The 24,936-nt window shown below is 45.3% G+C and overlaps 1 protein-coding gene across 2 annotated transcripts in view; it reads right to left on the bottom strand.

The window, feature by feature from the left end:
* CACNA2D3 (calcium voltage-gated channel auxiliary subunit alpha2delta 3) overlaps positions 1–24,936 on the bottom strand; it is a 1,440,485-nt gene that overhangs the window by 489,803 nt on the left and 925,746 nt on the right. For both annotated transcript variants that reach the window (XM_077452052.1, XM_077452053.1), the window contains one exon: positions 17,464–17,535. In XM_077452052.1, the coding sequence (XP_077308178.1) occupies positions 17,464–17,535 (72 nt within the window). The remainder of the gene's footprint in view (positions 1–17,463; positions 17,536–24,936) is intronic.

Raw genomic sequence — 24,936 nt, forward strand, 5'->3', positions numbered from 1 at the left:
GCGGACTTTCCGAGCGGGAACAGTCCGCTCATTTCGAAAGTACAGCGGACAAGCCCACACACGGGCGGACTGTTCGCTCAAACACAGTTTCAGCGGACAGTTTTTCGGAATTTCCGAAAGACTTTGTCCGTCCAACTGTCCGCTGAAACTGTCCGCTGAAAGCCCACACACGAGCGGACTGTCCGCCCAAACACTGTTCAGCGGACAAGGTTGGGCGAACAGTCCGCCCGTGTGTACGCGGCCTAAGTTCCGCGCATGCTCAGAAAGGATTTACACGCCGAAAGTTGTAATGCAGTGTATAGGACGTCGTATTTTCCGTCCCGTCGTACGTGCCGTTCACGTCATCGCGCACGGTTTCAGCAAACTGTTTGTTCGTCGTGTGTGGGCAAGTCCGTCCATGCTAATTTTGAGCGGACTGTTCGCTGAAACTGTTTGACGGACAAAGTTGAGCGAACAGTCCCCGCGTGTGTACGCGGCCTAAGAGGTATGGGCGGAAGTGACGTTTTGACGTCGCTTCCGCCCTCCTATGGTATAGAGACGAGTGGGGGCCATCTTAAGCCGCGTACACACGTAGCTGTCTGTCCGACGTACTTAGTCTGGCGGACTTCCCGCCAGACTGTTCGTCGGACTTTCCGAACGGGCTACTTGCCCACACATGGCACTTTTTCAGCGGACTAATACGGCGTACTAAGTTCACCGTACTATCCGCCCTACTTTTGAAATGAACGGACTCGCCCACACACGCGGAGGAAAGTCCGCTCATTTCGAGCGCGTCTCCAGGTAGGCGGGGCCCGCGAAGGAGACGTCACTGGCCCCGCCGCCTGGTATGGACTTAAAGGGGAACCCCAACGCCGAAAAAAAATCGGTGTGGGGGTCCCCCCAAAGTCCACAACAGACCCTTGTCCGAGCACGCTACCCGGCCGGCCAGGAAAGGAGGGGCGAGCGAGCGCCCCACCCCCTCCTGAGCCGTACCAAAATAATTTATTGCACAGCTCAGGGGGTCTTCCGTCTTCGGGGGTCTTCTCGCCGGACTCCTCCGCTACCTTCTTGTAGCTCTTTTACTAGCGGAGGAGCCAGGCATTCTTCTTCGTCGCCGCGGCCTCTTCTTCCGACTTCGGGGGTCTTGTCCCCCTCTTCGGTTCTTCTGCCGGGCCACCGCGCCTTCTTATAGCTCTTTTACAGGCGGTGGCCCGGTCTTCTGTTGCCGCCGCCGCCGCCTTCCGTTCTTCTTCTTCTTCTTCTTCTCCTGGAGATGTTGACTCGACGTTCTCTCCGGCCGCAATGCCAGGGACGCGCTGCGCTGCCACTTATATAGGGACAAGGGGCGGTGTCACATGGGTTGATATCACATGGGTTGGTCACATGGGTTGATGTCACATGGCGACAGTCCCAGCATCCTCCGGGACTGTGACATCGTAAGGGGCGGGGTCACCATGTGACACCAACCCATGTGACATCAACCCATGTGACACCGCCCCTTGTCCCTATGTTAGTGGCAGCGCAGCGCATCCCTGGCATTGCGGCCGGAGAGAGCGTCGAGTCAACATCTCCAGGAGAAGAAGAAGAAGAAGAAGAACGGAAGGCGGCGGCGGCGGCGACAGAAGACCGGGCCACTGCCTGTAAAAGAGCTATAAGAAGGCGCGGTGGCCCGGCAGAAGAACAGAAGAGGGGGACAAGACCCCCGAAGTCGGAAGAAGAGGCCGCGGCGATGAAGAAGAATGCCGGACTCCTCCGCTAGTAAAAGAGCTACAAGAAGATAGCGGAGGAGTCCGGCGAGAAGACCCCTGAAGACGGAAGACCCCCGGAGCTGTGCAATAAATTATTTTATCTTGTGTGTTGTGGTTTTTTTTGTACTTTATTTTACAGGTAAATGGGTAGGGGTACATTGTACCCCATACTCATTCACATAGGGTGGGGGGCCGGTATCCGGGGGCCCCCTTATTAAAGGGGGCTCCCAGATTCCGATAAGCCCCCGCCGCAGACCCTGACAACCAACGGCCAGGGTTGTCGGGAAGAGGCCCTTGTCCTCATCAACATGGGGATAAGGTGCTTTGGGGTGGGGGGGCCGCGCGGCCCCCCCTTCCCCAAGGCACCCCCCATGTTGAGGGCACGCGGCCTGGTACGGCTCAGGAGGGGGTGGGGCGCTTGCTTGCCCCTCCTTTCCTGGCCGGCCGGGTAGCGTGCTCGGACAAGGGTCTGTTGTGGACTTTGGGGGGACCCCCACACCGATTTTTTTCGGCATTGGGGTTCCCCTTTAAGTCCATACCAGGCGGCGGGGCAGCGACGTCTCCTTTGCGGGCCCCGCCTACCTGGAGACCCGCTCGAAATGAGCGGACTTTTCTCCGGGCGGGAAAAGTCCGTTCATTTCAAAAGTACAGCGGACTGGCATACACACGGCCGGATTGTCCGCCGAAATGCGAGTCCGGCGGGAAGATTGGAGTGTAAAACTCCATTCTAAGTCCGCCGTACTTTCGGGTCAAAAAAGTATGCCGGAGGCTACACGCGGGGGGATTGTCCGGCGGACTTGAGTTTGCCGGACTTTTCCACCCGCTTGTTTGATCGTGTGTACGCGGCAATAGCCTCACTCGTCTCCATACCCAGCCATCGATAGGACCTGATCGCCTCCGCCGCTACCGACAGCTCCGGTAAGCGGCGGAGGGCGCGGGAGAGTGGCGGGAGGGGGGTGGCACCTCTCCCACCGCCGATAACGGTGATCTCGCGGCAAACCTGCCGTAGAGACCACGGTTATCGCACACAGGACCACCTCCTGTAAAGAGGGATATCTCGGTTGTGGCAGCAGCTGCTGCCGTTACCGAGATATCCCTCTTCAAAGTACCGATGTATATCTACATGAGGCGGTCCTTAAGTGGTTAAAGATGGACTCTAGTAAAACAGCTAAACACACATGTGAAATACATATGAGAGCTATTTTATCAGCTAAAGGATTTGTATGTCTGTCTATCCAGTCATACGATTTACACAGCTCTGACACACAATGCTATCTAGCAGGGAAGGGGACCTGATTTCCCCTCCTGCAGCTTCATTTTCTTTTACTGGTCCCTTCCCTACCCTTATTCTGTAACTGGACAGTAAAAGAAGTAGCTCACTGATGAGAGGTCTCCTCCTATCGTGCTACTTGCAGCATACTTGATTGGCTCTTTTGCTACTGGTTCCTCTCCTACTCTGAGCTCTGCTGTATCCAGGTATTGACAACTCTTGTATATAAATAAAGCCACATTCAGAGCTGTATTAATGCATTTTTTTATCATAATAATTAACCAAAAAGCAGCTTTATACGTATAATTATCATAAACAAAAGTGCATATACTCATCAATGGTTTACACAGGTAAACAGCAATGATTAATTCATAAAATACATATATTCATCAATAACCAATCATAAAGTGCAAAGGCGCAATTATAGGCAACTATTATCAATAGAGTGCAAAGGAATAGTTATGAAACTTGCAAATAAAAAAAATAAAACGTGCAAAAGTGCAAAATAGCGCATATGAATATCTGAAATACATCAAACGTTATGCTTTTATGTTATGGGACGTATGGCCCACCCCCCGAAGACTTCACTGCTGATGAAAAATGTAGGGCGTGGCATCCTAACTCACCACTAGCAGATACTGTCAGCACTTACCAACCATCAGCCTACCGCTTTTGTTCCTGCTAAGATTGGATTGCTGTATCGTTATAGCTCCAATAATCTTTTAATTAAAGGCATTTTTAAATGGACTTCTTGATGGGAGTATATGTCTTTATTTCCAGGTTCCACGGCATCTTTAGTTGCTGGGAAGTGATCAGCTCCCCGTAACAGAAGGTGAACCTGTGATCTACCATTCATGAACTCCCAGCTATTGTCATTTTTGGCCCAAATCTTCTGGTAAGAGGCTAATGGTAACTACTACAGCTTTATTCACACCAATGACATTTTCTGGAGCATCTTCCACTGTGGATGTCTTATGCTGAGACTCCCTTCATATATGGACTATATCCATCTTTTTAAATTCTGATGTACTTCAGATATTTATATGCACTATTTTGTACTTTTGCACATTTTTTGATGGTTTCATAACCATTCCTTTGCACTTTATTGATAATAGTTGCATATAATTGCATCTTTGCACTTTATGATTGGTTACTCATGAATTTATATATTTTATGAACTCATCACTGCTGTTTACCGTTGATGAGTATATGCACTTTTATTTATGCTGATTATATGTATAGTGCTGCTTTTTGGTTTCTAATCATATAAATTAGTATCACAGTTTATAACTAGTTGCCTAACACTTATAATCCTATAACCTAGCACATATTTTTACACATATAATTTTTATACAGTATATATATCATCATTTATTTCAGCATGGAGTTCGGCTTTAATGGTTTTGTACCTTTTCTATCTGCTTGGAGTTCGTCTTTAACACATCACTCTGCTGAATAGGGATGAGCCGAACACCCCCCGGTTCGGTTCGCACCAGAACTTTCGAACGGACCCCGCGTTCGTAACCAACGTTAGAACCCCATTGAAGTCTATGGGACTCGAACGTTCGAAATGGAAAGTGCTAATTTTAACGGCTGATATGCAAGATACTGTCCTAAAAAGGGTTTGGGGACCTGACTCCTGCCTCAGGGGACATGGGTCAATGCAAAAAAAAGTTTTAAAAACTGCCATTTTGGCGGGAGCACTGATTTTAATGACAATTAAAGTGAAAAAAAAATATGAAATATTCCTTTAAATATGGTGCCTGGGGGGTGTCTGTAGTATGCCTGTGAAGTGCCACGTGTTTCCCGTGTTTAGAACAGTCCCTGCACAAAATGACATTAAACGGAAATAACACCATTTAAAACTGCTTGCGGTTTTAATGTTATATCTGGTTCCTGCAATATGGTTGAAAATCATTCAGAAAAATGGCACGGGTAGCCCTCCCTGCCCATTACCAGCCTATTTGGGTCTTGTACGCATATTAAGGGGAACCCCGTACCCATATTAAAAAAAGGAAATGCGTGTGGCCCCCAGGCCCTATATACTCAGAACAGCAGTATACAGGCGGTGCAAACAAGACAGGGACTGTGTAGGTTTGTTGTGTTAAGTTGAATCTGTTTGTAATTTTCAACTGGTACATTTTTAAAATGTAGCTCCAGTCAAAAAAACTATTTTTAAGCTTTTTGGAAAACATAGGGAAGGGTTATCACCCCTGTATAATTTGTTTTGTCGTTCATCTTTTTTCATCTCACTTGCTGTTGTCTCCTTCCGTTTGCAAGTAGGAGATGTTTGTAAATTGGATGTTTGAAAGTAGGGGCCTGCCCTATATGCTCTGCAGAAATGGCGGAAAAAAAGTTGTTGGTTTTGCCACAACATTGTAAGCCCTCAAAGTGACTCTTGGTGGGCGCTGGAGCGCCCTGCTGTGAACGATTATATCAAGAATTGTAATTACATGCCATTGTTGAACAGTGGTAGAAAAATTGACCTTTGGTGGTTGTGGTGCTGGTGCCACAACACTATAAGTCCTCACCGTTACTCTGGGTGGGCACAGGAAGGGGCCCTCCTGTGAAATATTATATCAAGAATTGTAATTACATGTCCCTGTTAAACAGGGGCAGAAAAATTGGGCCTTAGGCACTGGTGCCATCACACTGCAACCTCTGCCATATACTCTCGTTTTATTGCAGGAATTAGCCCTGCTGCAAAGCATTGCATCAAAAATTGTACTTAAACGCCCCTGTTAAACAGGGGCAGAAAAATTGGGCCTTAGGCACTGGTGCCATCACACTGCAACCTCTGCCATATACTCTAGTTTTATTGCAGGAATTAGCCCTGCTGCAAAGCATTGCATCAAAAATTGTACTTAAACGCCCCTGTTAAACAGGGGCAGAAAAATTGGGCCTTAGGCACTGGTGCCATCACACTGCAACCTCTGCCATATACTCTAGTTTTATTGCAGGAATTAGCCCTGCTGCAAAGCATTGCATCAAAAATTGTAATTAAACGCCCCTGTTAAACAGGGGCAGAAAAATTGGGCCTTAGGCACTGGTGCCATCACACTGCAACTTCTGCCATATACTCTAGTTTTATTGCAGGAATTAGCCCTGCTGCAAAGCATTGCATCAAAAATTGTACTTAAACGCCCCTGTTAAACAGGGGCAGAAAAATTGGGCCTTAGGCACTGGTGCCATCACACTGCAACCTCTGCCATATACTCTAGTTTGATTTCAGGAATTAGCCCTGCTGCAAAGCATTGCATCAAAAATTGTACTTAAACGCCCCTGTTAAACAGGGGCAGAAAAATTGGGCCTTAGGCACTGGTGCCATCACACTGCAACCTCTGCCATATACTCTAGTTTTATTGCAGGAATTAGCCCTGCTGCAAAGCATTGCATCAAAAATTTTAATTAAACGCCTCTGTTAAACAGGGGCAGAAAAATTGGGCCTTAGGCACTGGTGCCATCACACTGCAACCTCTGCCATATACTCTAGTTTTATTGCAGGAATTAGCCCTGCTGCAAAGCATTGCATCAAAAATTGTACTTAAACGCCCCTGTTAAACAGGGGCAGAAAAATTGGGCCTTAGGCACTGGTGCCATCACACTGCAACCTCTGCCATATACTCTAGTTTTATTGCAGGAATTAGCCCTGCTGCAAAGCATTGCATCAAAAATTGTACTTAAACGCCCCTGTTAAACAGGGGCAGAAAAATTGGGCCTTAGGCACTGGTGCCATCACACTGCAACCTCTGCCATATACTCTAGTTTTATTGCAGGAATTAGCCCTGCTGCAAAGCATTGCATCAAAAATTGTACTTAAACGCCCCTGTTAAACAGGGGCAGAAAAATTGGGCTGCTGGCATCACCCAGAACCAAAAATGTTCTTCCAACATATCAGCGGAGGAGGAAGAGGATAGACAATCAACATAACAGGACAGTCACTCAGCATCAGCATAGGCAGTCTTGAAGGGATGTGGTATTTCAAAAAAAATTATTCGGTTACATCAGCTTCAGGTGCTTGGTAGCTGTGGGTGATCCAAGACTGATTCATCTTGATGAAGGTCAGTCGATCAACTGATTCGGTGGACAGGCGCACCCTGTGATCGGTAACGAAGCCACCAGCAGCACTGAAGGTGCGTTCCGAAAGAACGTTGGATGCAGGACAGGCCAGTAGCTCAATTGCATACTGTGCAAGCTCTGGCCAGTGATCCATCCTCAAGACCCAGTAAGCCAGAGGGTTTTCAGTGGGAAAGGTGTCCAAGTCTGACCTTGCCCCTAGGTATTCCTGCACCATATAAATTAGACGCTGGCGATGGGTGCTGGAACCAATCATACCTTGGGGCTGCGGACTAAAAAATTGTCTGAAAGCATCAGTCAGACGGCCACCTTCTCCACCGCTCCTTCTGACTGATGCCTCAGCAACACGTTGTCCAGGACCAGGAGTTTGTGACCTCCCAGTCTCTGGGAACGCGTTGCACAGAGCTTTCTGCAAGGCCTCCCGGAGATGTCTCATCCTCTGCTCCCTCTGCGATGGCAAGATAAGGTCGGCAACCTTACCCTTGTACCGTGGATCAAGGAGAGTGGCCAGCCAGTAATGGTCCCTCTCCTTGATCCGAAGAATACGAGGATCCTTCCGCAGGCTTTGCAGGATCAGGGAGGCCATGCAGCGTAGGTTAGCTGAGGCATTCGGTCTGGAGTCCTCTGGGTCACTAAGGACAACATGATCCGCAGCTACCTCCTCCCAGCCACGTACAAGTCCACGTGTTTCTTGGGACTGTAAATCATCCCTATAAGACTGCTGCTGCTGATGCTGATGCTGAGTGCCAGCCTCCACCTCCATGCTGACACAATCATCCTCCTCCTCCTCTTCCTCCTCCTCACCCTCTTCCTGTGTGATGGGTGGCACAGCAGGAACACTGTCTGGATAAAGGGGGCCTTGAGAGGCAAGGAAGTCCTCCTCTTCCTGCCTCTGTTCTGCCTCAAGTGCCCTGTCCATTATTCCACGCAGCGTATGCTCCAAGAGGTGGACAAGAGGTACAGTGTCACTGATGCATGCACTGTCACTGCTCACCATCCTTGTGGCCTCCTCAAATGGTGACAGGACAGTGCATGCATCCCTGATCATGCCCCACTGGCGTGGTGAGAAAAAACCAAGCTCCCCTGACCCTGTCCTGGTGCCATAGTCGCACAGGTACTCATTGATGGCCCTCTGCTGCGTGTGCAGCCGCTGCAGCATGGCCAATGTTGAGTTCCATCTGGTGGGCATGTCACATATAAGGCGGTTCTTGGGCAGGTTCAACTCCTTTTGGAGCTCAGCCAGCCGAGCACAGGCATTAAATGATCGGCGGAAATGCACACAGACTCTCCTGGCCTGCTTCAGGACATCCTGTAAGCCGGGGTACCTGCCCAAGAACCGCTGCACCACCAGGTTAAGGACGTGAGCTACACAGGGCACATGGGTCAGTTGTCCCTGTCGGAGGGCGGAGAGGAGGTTGGTGCCATTGTCGCAAACCACCATTCCTGCCTTAAGCTGGCGTGGCGTCAACCACCTCTCGGCCTGCCCCTGCAGAGCTGACAAAACATCCGCCCCAGTGTGGCTCCTGTCCCCCAAACAAACCAGCGCAAGCACGGCATGGCATCGTTTTGCCTGCGTACTTGCGTAGCCCCTGCAACGCCTACGGAGCACTGCTGGTTCTGAGGACAGAGCACTGGAAGAGGCCATGGAGGAAGAAGAAGAGGAGGGGGTGGAGGAGAGAGGTGTGTCACAACCAATAGTAGCATTTTGGAGGCGTGGTGGCGGAACAACCTCCAACACTACTGCACCTTGTCCTGCATCCTTCCCAGCAGCAAGAAGAGTGACCCAATGGGCCGTGAAAGACAGGTAACGTCCCTGTCCATGCCTGCTGGACCATGAGTCAGCGGTAATATGCACCTTACTGCTGACCGCCCTGTCCAGCGAGGCAAGGACATTGCCTTCCACATGCCGGTAGAGAGCCGGAATCGCCTTCCGTGAGAAAAAGTGGCGTTTGGGGACCTGCCACTGAGGAACCGCACATTGTACAAACTCACGGAAGGGGCCGAGTCTACCAACTGAAAAGGCAGCAGTTGAAGTGCTAGCAATTTAGCCAAGCTAGCATTCAACCGCTGGGCATGTGGATGGCTGGGAGTAAACTTCTTCCGCCGGTCCAGCAGCTGGGGCAGGGACATTTGCCTGCTATAATCGGATGTGGATGTACCACTAGCAGAGTTCCCGGAAGCACTTGGCTGTGACACACCTAATTCTACACCTTCATTCCTCTCAGAGCAGGTTTCAGAGAGGACTGAAGGTCTAGTGGGGTTGGAGATGCCAGCTGATGAGGAGCAAGGAGAGGTCCGCTTTGTTCTTTGGTGTGGGTCTTTGAGGTACGCTTGCCAACGAGCTGCATGGCAGGTCAACATATGTCTGGCTGATGTTTTGGCCACGTGAGATACGCTTGAGACATATGTTGCAAATAGCAGCGGTGCGATCTGATGCACTCGTCTCAAAAAAGGCCCACACCAAAGAACTTTTAGAATAACACGCAGAGGAAGCGCTCTGCGCAGGCGGAGCTCTGCGGTGTGATTCAGTCGGTGTGCTGCCCCTAAGCTGGCCCCCAGAGGGCATCCTGCCTCGTTGGACATGTGCCTCCTCCTCCTCCTCCTCCTCCTCCCTCCTTCCAGGCACCCACGTGGAGTCAGTGCCCTCATCATCCCCTCTCTCTTCATCGCTGTAGCAAACCTGGCAGTATGCTGCAGCTTGTGGAACATGACTGCCAGATTGCTGTGCTTCTTGAGCATCCTCTCTCTCTGCGCTCACGCTACTGCCTTCCTCTAGCTGAGTGTCATCATCAGAGCCCACCAAACACTGGGCATCCTCCTGGAGCATGTACCCAACACTGTGCTCAAAGAGTTCAGGAGACTCCTCAGGAGGACGTGGTGGGTCTAGGGAAGGAGTCACTGATGATGACATTGAGAGGAGGGAAGACGATGCGTTGGCAGCTGCTTTGCTACTACCCTGAGACTGGGTGAGAGAGGATGAGGAGGATGAAGAGGGCTTGGTCATCCACTCTACCAAGTCGTTGGCATGTTGCGGTTCAACATGTCCAGCTGCAGAAAAGAAGGACAAGCATGTCCCATGGCCACGTGCTGATGACAATGCACCGCGTCCATGACCAGCACTGTTGTCTCTAGACACAGAGCCTGCTTGCCCTCTTTTATCGGCTCGCGCCTGTCTGCCTCTCCTTGCTGGCCTTCCAGACATGGTAATGGCCTGAAGGGAGTTGGGTAAAACAGTAGTTGGGTAGTATATATTGTGCTGTAGGCACACAACACCCACTAACTCCTGCAGATGCCTTTTTTTATAGAACAGCAGAGTTAAAGGGGTATATACAGATGTATACTGTGCTGTGCTGGAAGCACACACAACTTCCAATAACTCCTGCAGATGACAATTGGGCCCAAATAGAAAACAGCTATGTAGGTGGATTATAGCGGTATGTACTGGGTACAGAGCACGCAGACAGCACGCACTATCTCCTGAGTGACACTACTGACTGCAAGCGCTATTATTAAAGATGGACCACTAGCTATATAGGTGAGGTGAATATCACGGTGTATACTGCGGTCAGGGCACGCAGACAATAACAAGAAAACAGCAGAGTTAAAGGGGTATATACAGATGTATACTGTACTGTGCTGTGCTGGAAGCACACACAACTTCCAATAACTCCTGCAGATGACAATTGGGCCCAAATAGAGAACAGCTATGTAGGTGGATTATAGCGGTATGTACTGGGTACAGAGCACGCAGACAGCACGCACTATCTCCTGAGTGACACTACTGACTGCAAGCGCTATTGTTAAAGATGGACCACTAGCTATATAGGTGAGGTGAATATCACGGTGTATACTGCGGTCAGGGCACGCAGACAATATCCAGAAAACAGCAGAGTTAAAGGGGTATATACAGATGTATACTGTGCTGTGCTGTGCTGGAAGCACACACAACTTCCAATAACTCCTGCAGATGGCAATTGGGCTCAAATAGAGAACAGCTATGTAGGTGGATATAGTGGTATGTACTGGGTACAGAGCACGCAGACAGCACGCACTAACACTACTGACTGCAAGCTCTATTATTAAAGCTAGATCACTAGCTATATAGGTGAGGTGAATATAGTGGTGCGGTCAGGGCACAGACAGTAACCACTACACAAGAGCAAGATAGTAAATCAGCCAAAAACGATTGGTGTGTAACTGTGTTGAAGGTACACAGAACACCCACTGCTTCAGATGCTAACTAACACACTACACGAGGCCGCCTCAAAGGCGGCCTTATATAGTGTGGGGCGTGCACTACACAGCCTGAGCTATGATTGGCCACAGGCAGGATGCCTGTGGCCAACCATGGCTCTCCTCGCTGCTGGCGCTGCGATTGGCCAAGCATGCGGGGTCACAGTGCATGCTTGGCCAATCGTGAGCCAGCAATGCATTGCGCCATCGCAGTGCATTGTGGGCCACACGAATTTTGCCGCGAACGGCCCAAACGTTCGGAATTTGGCGAACGCACGAACGACCAATGTTCGAGTCGAACTTACGTTCGACTCGAACACGAAGCTCATCCCTACTGCTGAACAATGTGTTAGCAGTACTTAACCCTTCTTTCAGCTCTGAATGCATCCTACACAGTACTTGCAGTGTTTGAAGTCTTTTTAGTGCTGAAAGAAGTGGTAGTGAGATTTGTCCACCAAAGAGATCCATTTCATATTTCAAGGTTATTCACACCCTGTGCCCAGGAGTGCTGAGCCCATTGACTCTCAAAAAATTCTCAGTTGCTATAAAAATAGGTAGTGATCATGAGATTTTAAAAGACATGCTTTACAGTACTGTGTACTAAAAATGTGTGTGCCCAAAACCTTTGAGTCCCGGGCAACTAGTAAAGGTTTGATTTTTGTAGGACTCTTAGGGCCTATTCACACCAGTGGCCATTGATTTGTGCTGTTGAGTATACAGTGCTGATGTACCAATCACAGCTCATTGTTCTGTTTACTTTTTTCAACTTTATTGGAATGTCACAAAATTACATTCCATTCGTGTTTATTTACCGCAGTATTTTGCAATGTAGTGTAGTGCATTGTTATACCCTGCAAAGAAAAAAAGTAGTGTATGTACTACTTTCTTTCTTTGTCCTTGCGTTGATACTTCTCTGGGCAAGTCCACCCAACACACCCAGTTTGAATAGGCCTTCAGTAAAAAAAAAATATTTACAGGTTGTGCAATCAAACGTCAGCCACATTTTTTAATATCATGGACAGTTTGTCTTGGGAACTGTATGTGATGACTCCGCATGTCAGGGAACTGTCTTATCTTTCCCTTAAGCACCAAAAGGTTAGTTGTACATCTGGACTTAAAAAACAGTGATGTTAGGCAATGTTCATTTAGATGGACGAAATCTGCACTTCAAGCAATTCAAAGGCAAGGTAACCCAAGCTTCCTTCTTTTCATTGTACTAAAATGAAACCTTAACAGCCTAAAATCACTTTATATCGCTTACGTTTTATTCATTTGCGCCAACAACAAAATTTATAGTGGTCTACACCAGATGTCTGAGAAATGTTCATCTAAAAAGTTCAAAGTCTTTGTAAAGGCTCTTAAACCTCGCCAGCGCTGTAAATTGTCTCAGGTCTTTGTTTTCACCAGGTTTTGCAATTATATTTTTGCTGTAGAGCACAGTTTTGTATGGTAACTAGATATCACCAGATAATGATACAACGGACTTTGGCTTAGCATTCTGTTTCTTTATAGATAAATAAAAAGCTGTGTAGGAGAACAGAGGGTATTAGTACTGGGGGCATTTTGCAACCGAAAAACTAACTGTGCGTAATTAAAACGAATAGTGTAAGATAATATAAGTGTTGGAAAAGATAATATTAAAGTGCATATTAAGAGAGTTATGTTTTTAAAATATCTCAAAGTATCGATTTTAGGTTTCCAACTGTGACAAAATTGATATAGCAGGCCGAACCCATGTAATGCGTTTGGGATGGGTTCTAATCTAGGCGTAGTTTGTAAATTTTGTCAAGTGCTAATTGTTTCAATGCATGGTTATCGGTTTGCCAAAGGATTAGGCTTCATGTACACAGGACGTTTTTACAACCTCTCCTGAATGATTTAACTTGACAGGTAGTAACCCACGTTTAAAACGTCCGTTTTGCCACGTTCTGCCACATTTGCCTGTAAACAAAACACGGCTAAATGCGAGTTACTGCTTTTAGCCATGTTTAGAAGCGCTTGGCGCTTGAAATGCCTCTAAACTTGGTTTCTGAACCCATTTTTTTGCGTTTTCAAAAAAAGCATCTAAACTCAACTGCCTAGAAATGACTTTAAACGACCTTGTGTACATGTACTGATAAGATAACATAGAGGAGAGTTCAGGAGCAGTTGAAAAAAAATACTGTTAAAGTTCCTGCACTATTTTTGGCGACTTCGTAGGCGACTTCAATCGACATCTGTGCATGAACCCGCACAGACGTCTTTCAAGTCGACCCCAAAGTCAGATTGAGGTGTGGCTTTGAAATCGTGTCAGCTCAAATTAAGTCGCAGAATTTCAAAGCCGTTTTTCAATGTGAACGGGGGCTAATACTTTAGATGTTTGTTAAAATAAGTAATATGAAAACATTCATTTCGGGGGCAACACCACTCTACCTTCATTAGGGCTCAACAATTGCTGTCAAGTTGTTACTCCATGTGGACAGTTCAATACTGGTTGCAGTATAGATCTGTGGAGTCACTGTTTTCACTCTTTAAGTTTTATCCTGTGTTGAGCCCTGATGAAGTGGAATGGTGTTGCCCTTAAAATGTGTTGGCTGTTTTTTTTATGACTTTTTTGGCCAACAATTCAAATTATCTTGGACTCTTGTCTGGTTCAGGTCTGGCACTCTTTTCTGTATTTCTATGGTTTCAGCTACTGTTGGGTGCCTGCTGAGGGAAGCCTTGCTGTATTGGAACCTCCTCACCAGTGCCATTGAGCCAGTTTGAAGCTTTCCTGCATCTGGCTACACGTTCCAATTTTAAAAGTTCCCAGCAACCCTTAGGCCGCGTACACACGCGGGGACTGTTCGCTCAACTTTGTCCGTCAAACAGTTTCAGCGAACAGTCCGCTCAAAATTAGCATGGACGGACTTGCCCACACACGACGAACAAACAGTTTGCTGAAACCGTGCGCGATGACGTGAACGGCACGTACGACGGGACGGAAAATACGACGTCCCATACACTGCATTACAACTTTCGGCGTGTAAATCCTTTCTGAGCATGCGCGGAACTTAGTTTGACGAACAAGCCTACACACGAGGGGACTGTTCGCTGAAACCAAGTTTCAGCGGACAGTTTTTCGGAATTTCCGAAAAACTTTGTTCAGCAGACTGTTCGCTGAAACTGTCCGCTGAAAGCCCACACACGGGCGGACTGTCCGCCGAAACACTGTTCAGCGGACAAAGTTGGGCGAACAGTCCCCGCGTGTGTACGCGGCCTTAGAGTATGTTGTTATATTTTAACTTCTGAACATATGCTGATCCTGGCTCACAGGCTAAATGAACATTAATTATACAGTATAGCAGGAAAATGAAAAGAGAAGTTCAGCAATGTAAAATAACAAACATTCATACCCACCTTGGTGAAAGCAGCATTGGTCTAATGCTACATCTGTCCACCGCTACCTATAAGACCAAGAACTGAGTGACTTCTGATCACTCAGTTTTTGCTCTTCAGTTAGCAGAGAATTTGTGACTGTAGTCACCCACTCCCTACTCTGCCTCTCCAGTGGGTATAGGGGAGGAGTGGCTGGCTCAGGCTCTTGGCGGCTCTCTGAGAGGCTGAGCCATTTGTCGGTACAGGCATCTGGGTGGATCTCCCCAGAGCCCTGGACTGTCTCAGTGACATCAGCTGACAGGGAGCTCTAAACTGCTGTCAGCTGAAAATGGGGTCACAGGAGTGCAGAATGATATTCACTCCTGTAATCGATAGGGGAAGTAGAGCCAAAAAAGTTTTGTCCCTACTTCTCTTTTAAAGATGTAAGGGCCAACCTTATCAGTCAGTTTAGTAAAGTGACTGTTTATGGCAGAATATGTATCATTAATTCTGGCCCTTCCTAATGACAGATTATTTACTGGGGCAATGATTGCTTTCTCCCCATGGACAGTTAACAAGACCCTACCTATCTTCACCGATAGCATTTTCACTAAGGTTACCCAAGAAAGCCCACTCTTTAACTCTAACCCTGGGTCTGTATTATGCTAGCCTGATTTTCAACATTTAACCACAGAAAATAACTATTAGGAGCTAATTAGTAAGGGGGCAAGGACAATCCATGTCACTGTTAGGTATTTCTAAGCATTTGAAACAGCCTAGAAAAAGCAAATACCTATGGTGAGAGCTCAACTAAAATAAGCCAAACATTAGAAATCTGAATTCAATATATCTCCATAGTTGCCAAAATTATGAAAAAAACTTTTTTTTTTTTTTACTTTAGGTAAATAACATACCGTAAATAATAATTGAGTACATGTAATGTTAAAACTAACAACAATCTTCATTAATTCTACACAAGCACAGTTCAAATGCTTGTTAGCATTAATGCAGGCCCTTGTCCTTTTTAAGGCTATCCTTACCTGGGCTTCACCGTTGCAATACAATGGTGCACTATGAGTCCACTAACAATACTAGAGTGGTTTATTCAGGACCCTGGGGCAGGGGCTTTTGTAGGGGACTGAAGGCTAGCTACTTGCCTACCATCTATGGACCCTGGCATTTGAGGGAGCTGCAAGCATTTAGGAAGATGTTCTGTTACATAATGAAAACTGACATAATTACATTTAACAATCAGGGAAGCCATGATGTTCCCTGCCAACCTGAAACTCAGTAAACAGATATATTTGAAAAGAAAGCTGATTAATGAGAACTGGAAAGCCCTGGGTCTTCTGCTGTCTACTATTTTGAGGTGTGGTGATATCACTGTTTGCATTGTTAATTGTACTAATTAACTCACCTGTTGTCTGCTAGCAAACTACTGTGGGGATGTTGAACTGATATTGTGTAGTGTACTTTGTGAGCTCAGTGCCAGCAAGTCTAAGGAAATCTGATTAACCACAACATTGTCTGGGTGGGCATTGAGTCACCTAGTTAACCACTTTAGCCTGAAAGAATTTACCCCCTTAATGACCAGGCCATTTTTTGCGATACACACTGTGTCAATTTAACTGACAACTGCTTGATCGTGCAATGTTGTACCCAAACAAAATTGATGTCCTTTGTCCTGAAGAAAAGCATCCCCACAACAGATCCTCCTTCAGGCTCTCTGTAGAGCAATCGCGGGTGGCTGGCAGACATCGCGGTTGCCAGCCACGTGCCTGCTATATCTATTACACAAACAGAAGAACCAGGATCACAATTTGTGCAATAGAGCCAACCTACTGCTGTATATCGGCGTTGGCTGGTCAGCAAGTGGTTAATAAGTGCATGTTAATTATGTTTCTGGGATGTGGGGCTGCTTTCCTTCAGCAGGGACAGGGATCTATAACAGCTGAATATTGGATGCTTGGGATTATAACATTACCTGGGCTCCAACCCTCCTTACATGCGTAATACCCCTGCAGGGGTTACTGCAGCTGGTGAGTGGGGAACCACAAGGGGGAGCACTGAAAGTCACCTGGATATGCTTTTATTCAGCAGGGACAGGGAAGCTGGTCAGAGTTGATGGGAAGATGTATGGAGCCAAATGCAAGGCAATCTTAGAAGAAAACATTTTAGAGTCTGCAAAAGGCTTGAAACTGGGGCAGAGGTTCACCTTCCAGCACAACAACCTTAAAAATACAGCCAGAGCTACAATGGAATGGTTTAGATCAAAGCAAATTTGTGTGTTAGAATGGCCCAGTCAAAGTCAAGACCTAAATCCAATTGAGAATCTGGGGCAAGACTTAAATTGCTGTTCACAGATGCTGCCCATCCGATCTGACAGAGCTTGAGCTATTTTCGAAAGATGAATGGACAAAAATGTCCCTCTCTAGATGTGCAAAGCTGGTAGAGACATCACCAAAATGAATTGCAGCTGTAATTGCAGCGAAAGGTGGTTCTCAGGGGTGCTGAATACAAATGCACGCCACACTTTTCGCACATTTATTTGTAAAAACTATTTGAAAACCATTGATCATTTTTCTCTCCCACTTCACAATTATGTGCCACTTTGTGTTGGTCTATTACATAAAATCCCAATAAAATATAAATTGTGGAAAATTTCAAGGGGCATGAATACTTTTTCAAGGCACTGTACATTAAAGGTTTTGTCTTAGATGCTGTATTATTGACGTATTAAAAGTATACAGAAATTACAGAAAATACAGTATTTTGAAAAGAAAATATAAAGTACTGACCAGATTGCACCATTGCACTTACCGTTTCATTCTCTTTACTAAACACAGGCATTGCAACAGTTGTCATCAAAACCATTCCCTGATCATCGGCAAGCTGGACAGGATAGAGAGAAACATTAAAAGAAGCACACAAAATGTTAGCCGTTAATCATCCATAGTGATGATATTTTGGTTTGCTTTGCTAAACAGAAATTTCTGATACTGAAAACAATTTTTTTTATACATTCCAGCATGACTGATTTCACCAAGTTTGTACTATTTTATTTTTTTTATATTTATCCTAGCTCAATATAAAGGGAAAGTTAAATTAATAAAATATTAAACTAAACCTAAGAACTAGAAAATCAACGTATTTGTCTTGGTTGAAGGAAGATTAGGGTGCCAGATGTACCTCAACAATATTACATATAAAGACATGATCTCCTATTATATGTCTTTAAGGCCCATGTCACCCTAGCCATCCTGTTGGCGGAGAGAGCATGCCAGTGACAGGATCACTGAAATGTGGAGGGTTATCACTGCTCTGCTTCCATGTGATATCCCCTCGCTAGCTGGCAGCAAGAGAGCAATGTCTCGCTCATCCAACCAGTAAGGAAGTGTTACATACAAGCAGGTGAGTGTTTCATTGAGATCCTGCTACTTGCAAGTTCTCACCATTAACATGATTGTTTGAATGACAGGGAACATAAGCCAACAGAATCTTGTCGAATATCTTAGAATTTGTATTTTACATTTCTGTCCTCTATGGGACAAAGTACATTTAGTACTCTGTCCCACATTTCTGAGTGCTTTCTATCCCTAGTTATGATGAGTACTGACCTGCCCTTCTCATCTTCTACCATGCCCGATCCGACAACAGCTATGAAGAAGATGGCTGATTGATCAGTGCAGTTGGTCACACTTTCCCAAGACAGTAGCAGCAAGAGGAATGCAGATTATGTCTCATCTCCCACATTCCTCTAGCTGCTGCTTTTCTTGGGAAAGTGTACAGTCAAGACAAGCTGCACGTATCAATCCATCTCCTTTAAAGCTGTTGCCAAACCGGCTGCAGCAGGAGAGAGGTGTGCAAGTTGGACCACATAACTATGGTTAGAAAGCACACAGAAACATAGGACAAAATACTACATGTACTTAGTCCCATAGCAGACAAAATTGTAAAATAAAAATTGTAAGGATAGATTTACTTTAAAAATTGTGAAAAACTGTTAATCAGACAATTCGATCTTGCCATCATTGGGTCAATTAATTAAGTCCAAAAGCCCTTAGAATTTCATCCTGACTGCTACTTGAATGGAATTCCAGACATATAAATTTTTTGTGCCCACCACATTTGCATTACAATATATACAATTTTCCACAAACAAATGCCACGTTCACAGTTTGAATTTTTTTCTTTGTTTGAGAAAACTTTGTCACCCTGTTCCTTTGAATTGTCTTATCACTACAGATTAAACCAATTGTGACCTCACTAGCCATTAGTAAATCTTCTGAAGATTCCAAAAAGCAAACCGTTTTGAATGAAATTCTACTACTATATGGCCAGTTTGTCAGAATATGTTCCTCTGAAGTCAGTTGTGCCAATACACAGACCTCACCAGTAGACACAACGTGGGCTATAATAAAACAAAAACACCCAGGCAAGGCCACAATTACAGATGTGCACACCTGACTTCTAAACACAGTATAATTTTACACACACATTCTCCTAATTCTACTCCACAGAAAAACACATTTTTTTGTTGGAAAGGGGGTGGGTGAAATGTTTGGAATTTTGGGGGAAAAAAAGACTTGTAGACTGTCATCAACTACACAATTTGAAGGTAGTCAAATTGGTACAAGACCAAATTCTCATAGGAATGCAATTCACTTGGTAGTGGCATTATGAAGGTTTAATCTGTATTTAGTCAATAGGAATCTTTCATCTAAGAGAAAGTCCACTTTTGTTAAAAAAGGTTATATAACGTAGTTCTATCATGAGCCAATGTGTAATTAAATGTTTTTATTGACTTTCTAGTTCAATCTACAGCCATCTTATTTTTGAAAACTGCCAAATATTAATTATGTTTTTTTCTTGAAACTGTAGCAATACAGACTGCACAGGACCCTCCCGAAATATATGTTTTGCTCATCTAATTAGATTTCGCCTCCCACCTCCTCCATTCATAGAAGCTGCACTATAGCTTTCATAAATGAAAAGTTCTCGATTAATGGAGGAGGAGCTTTCCTTCAGGATGACGTGTTGAGTTTTGCACTTTCACCACTTATCCTTTACAGTATTCTTAATAAGGGATTAGCAAAATTAAAGATTTTCATTTCCCTGATATTTTGGGCAAAATCTGGAAAGTTCATCAAAATTTCACCATTTTTGCTAAATATATTTGAGTCAAAAGGGAAGGCAGAGCTAAAGGGGTTTTGTTGTTTATAAATAGGTCCTCTGCATTACTGAAGCTACTTTCAACTATATTGGACCTGACAAATTAACAACCTCCCATTAGCTTCTTTTTTTCTTTCCTTTTTTTTTTTTTTTTTTTTTTTACTTTTTCAGTAACCCCCCCCAAACAACAGACAGGAGAGGAATATAAAAGTAAAACATGTGAAGCAACAATACACAAATAACAATCACATACATAAAAAGGATGCAAAATGCAAATACAAATATACAGCCACCCAAAAAAACACAGTCTGAATAAATTTGTCTAAGCAGCTCAATGAATGATATTGATATTGATCCAATGGAGAGAGTTTTGGTTTCCACTACATTTCACAGATACTAAATTTCTCCATTGATTCCTAGTCTTAATTGTATAGATAGAGGACCTCTAGCATGCAAGCCTTCTTTTCCTCCAACAGCTGCTGCCAGCAACTGCTAGAGAGAGCTGAAAATGAGAGACTAGCTCTTGACTGGGATAAATGGGTAATCCATGTCATGCTTTTCTTTCAGCTCCCTCTAGTGGCACCTGGGAGCAGCTGACGTAGGAAAGTAAGATATAAAAAAGGCTTCAGACTTGAGGTCCCTATGTTTGAAGTTTCCCATGTATCAGCAGAATAGGTACCCCTTGCAAAAGATATTGTTAAGCTAGCTGCAGGGACAAGTAATAATGAACTCCTGAAACGACAGTTATTCTTTAAGAAATCACAACAAGAATTATAGCAAGCTGTGTCATATGTAAGGCAAGACTGGTTCATGAAACTGATGCATCATGGGGATTATTGCTCAATGAGCCAGATGGCTATTACCTAATACAATTTCCTTGTCGTTAACTTGCATTACTAATATTAATTTTAATCATTATTTATTGTTTTGTTTGCATTTCATTTATAAACAGCTTACATATGTTGGTATGTGATCCACTGAGAAATGGACCCTTGGATTCTTTGAAATGTTTGCCATGCTTACAGTAAATATGTGCAATTAACAATTCCAATCGAAACAGGGAGATGTTACGCAACCATGCATGGACTGGAGCTCTGGAGCAATAAATACCATGTATTCAGTAATGCGCTTTGAAGTCAAGGCCATAGGTTATTTATGGTTATAATCGAGATTGTTGCTTTATTAAAAACACCACCACGGAAATTTCAGATTATATATTATGTGTAACATATTTAATTTTGAGACAGCTCAGCTGATAAAAATGAATTACTTATACAGTGCAGGTCTTCATACAATGCATTTGATGATTTTGCTCACTTTATATACCCTTATCTGTGTTGTAATACAAAGAGGTCTTCCTTACCACTCTTTGATTGTAACCAGTACTGACATCCTGGTCAAAATACTGTAAACCTTTGGTTGGAAGACTTAAATTGTATGTAAACCCTAAGGTTTACCATACATATTGGAATATTTACAATGCAATCTCCTTAAATGGATATTAAAGCCTTGTTTTTTTTTTTAAATAACAAACATGTTATATTTACCTTCTTTGTGCAGTAGTTTTGCATAGAGCAGCATGAATCCACCTCTTCTTGGGTCACAAGCAGGCACACTCCGTGTATCCATTCACACCCGGAGCTGCAGCTTGGCCCTGCCCCTACATCTCCTGATTGGCTCACTGGCTGTGATTGACAACAGCGGGAGCCAATGGCTCTCTTTGCTGCCAAAAGCCAATCAGGAGAGTGAGTCCCTGGCTCTCATGGACATCGCTGGATCTAGAAGGGGCTCAGGTAAGTATTAGTAAGGCCTGGGGGGGCTATTGCTCACAGAAGATTTTTTACCTTCATGCATAGAACCACTTTAAGAGGGAGTTTTCCTACCATAATGTCCTGTGGTGAACTGACAACAATATCTTCGCTGCCCTAAAATCTCAGGAAATCTGTATAGCCTACGGAGAGATGGAGGGGAGTCAGTGTTCTGTAGTCCTAGCACACTTCATGTGTCATCATTGCTCCTCCACAGGTACAGTACAGTCAGTGAGTGTTGTCACTCAAGGACAAAAAAGGTGTCACTGACTGGATCATTTGGTGAAAATAAAGAAGCAAGCCTAAAAATCCTAGTGCAGCAACAACTTCTAAAGCCATTATTAAACCTTTTTTCAGTGAGTTTGCATACTGTTAGCACAGGTACTAGTAGAACAAAAAACAAGGACTGAGCCACTCAACTTCCAGAAATCCAGAGCACCTTATTAATATCATCCAATACAGAGAAAATCCACTTGCTCCTCTTAAATATTTTACTTCACCAGGCTCCTGATGAAGTGAAACAAGGAACAGTGGATTTTCCCTGTATAGGATGATATTAACAAATATATTATGGACTTCTGGAAGTTGAATGGCTCTATACTTTTTTTTTGTGCTACCATAGATGGTGGACCGTGAATTGTTTTAGAGTCTGCACCCTTCCATGTGAACCATGTAGCAGAGTAGCTGGGATACCTTATGCTGATTCTAGCTTTCCTAATGGAAATCTTCATTTCTTTGCCTCCCCCCATACCCCAGCAGTGGTTCTCTTCTGATACTGCAAGGGTTGAGGGGCCTGGGACAGACATTCATCAAGAGTGCCAACAATGTCTACGACTTCTGCTCCCCTCCTCCATTCAAAGAAGCTGTACTACAGCTTCCATGAATGAAAGGCGTTCTGTGATTGAAGGTGGAGGTCCTTTCATTCATCTGTCTGTCCATCATTCATAGGTGCTTTTCAGTACTGGAAGTTATGCTAAGTTATGCATCGCTAGAGTATAAAATCTGGAAGGGATAAGAAATGGGTTCTTGCAAGTTCAAAAATAGCAGGGGAAGGTTGAGAAGGCAGATTCCTAATCTCTACCACCCTTGACCTGATCATGTCTCCCCACAATGGTCCTGGGCTTATAGAGGAGTAAGGTGAGCCCCTGGACAAAGAAGGTGTAGGTGAGGGACGGATATTTCAATGATGGGCAGTGCTGGAGGTGGAATTTGGATCGATGGGCAAAGCCTGAGGAACGCAGCTTGAGAGCGCTGGTGCGGTGATGCCCCCTTCTCCCTCAACCTCCAGAGTCATGCTGAATAACGGCCATGGTGGCTGTAAATGGGAGTGGGGAAGAATGACGTTAAAAAAAAAGTTTCTCTCTCTCTCTCTCTCTCTCTCTCTCTCTCTCTCTATTCTCCCTCTCCTCTCTCTCTCTCTTTTGATGGGCATCATTGGCTGCAATTGATTGGCACAGTGGCTGCATTTGACAGGCACAGTGACTGCAATTGACGTGCACAGTGGTTTCAATTGATGGGCACAGTGGCTTCATTTGACGAGCACAGTGGCTGCAATTGATGGGAACAGTGGCTGCATTTGTCGGGCACAGCGGCTGCATTTGACAGGGCACAATGGCTTCATTTGATGGAGGACACAATGGCTTCATTTGACGTGGCACAGTGGCTTGCTTTGACGGGCACAGTGGCTTCATTTGATGGGCACAGTAGCTGCAATTGATGGGCACAGTGGCTGCAATTGATGGCACAGTGGCTGCATTTGATGGGGCACAATGACTGCAATTGACAGGTACAGTGGCTGCATTTGACAGGCACAGTGGCTTCATTTGACAGGCACAGTGGCTGCAATTGACGGGCACAGTGGCTGCAATTGATGGCACAGTGGCTGCAATTGATGGCACAGTGGCTGCATTTGAGGTGGGCACAGTGGCTGCAATTGACGGGCACAGTAGCTGCAATTGATGGCACAGTGGCTGCATTTGATGGGGCACAGTGGCTGCAATTGACGGGCACAGTGGCCGCATTTGAAAGGCACAGTGGCTTCATTTGACGGGCACAGTGGCTGCAATTGATGGCACAGTGGCTGCATTTGATGGGGCACAGTGGCTGCAATTGATGGGCAATGTAGCTGCAATTGATGGCACATGGCTGCATTTGATGGGGCACAGTGGCTGCAATTGATGGGGCACATTGGCTTCATTTGATGGGGCACAGTGGCTGCAATTGACAGGCACAGTGGCTTCAATTGACAGGCACAGTGGCTTCATTTGACGGGGCACAGTGGCTGCATTTGACGGGGCATAGTGGCTGCAATTGACAGGCACAGTGGCTTCATTTGACTGGGAAAAGAGGCTGCATTTGACGGGGCACAGTGGCTGCAATTGATGGCACAGTGGCTTTATTTGACTGCCCCTTGACTAATTTTAAATAAATAAACCTAGGCTTTAAGGGGGCAAGGGCAGTATGGTCATTGCATGTCAGGTAGGTCAGTGTGGGTCAGTGTATGTCAGGTAGGTCAGTGCATGTCAGGTAGGTCAGTGTGTGTCAGTGTAAGTCAGATAGGTCAGCCAGGTAGGTCAGTGTGTGTCAGCCAGGTGGGTCAGTGTATGTCAGATAAGTAGGTCAGTGTGTCTCAGAGAGGTCAGTGCCAGTCAGATAGGCCAGTGCGTGTCAGGTAGGTCAGTGTATGTCAGGTAGGTAGCACCCCCCCTTCTATACAAAGAAAGTTTAGGTCTATCCTGCTAACTTTCAAAACTCTCTTCTGGTCTTTTAAAAAAAAGGGCCACACCAAGAGGTAGGGTAACCTATGACTAAGCAAAAATTGAGCTTTGCAGCTAGGAGCATCCCAGCTTTCTTGAGTCTTGGGGTGCTCATGACTGCTCATACCTATGCAAATGTATGCACAGAGGTGTACTGTAAATATACTATATTTGAGAGTAATTTAAAGTACTATTGGCAAAACTTTTTAGATAGAGTGAGGGAGGAATAAAACCCCTGTCAGATTTTGTTTCGCCATCTGTGGCCCTTTGCAGAGATTTCCCTTCACTCCTGTCCCATAGCCAAAGAGGAAGTGAGAGTTAATCTCTGCAATCTCTGCAAATTAAGGGAATTCCTTGGGGACCCCCAGGTCACCAGAACGGGTGTCCCCATTGGAAGATTTCCCCTCTATTATTTTTTTGTGGACAACCCAAAGTTTGCGATTTTCTTTTAATTTCACTTCCAATGATAATGGTAAACAGAACAAATGGAGTGAGTGAATCTCCCTAATGGGGACACAGACATCAATAAAAACTGACAAGTGTTCTAATCCTTCTCC

Source organism: Lithobates pipiens, unplaced genomic scaffold (assembly GCF_037356315.1).
Source record: "Lithobates pipiens isolate NorthernLeopardFrog02 unplaced genomic scaffold, aLitPip1_a1.2 Scaffold_23, whole genome shotgun sequence".
Classification (NCBI taxonomy): domain Eukaryota; kingdom Metazoa; phylum Chordata; class Amphibia; order Anura; family Ranidae; genus Lithobates; species Lithobates pipiens.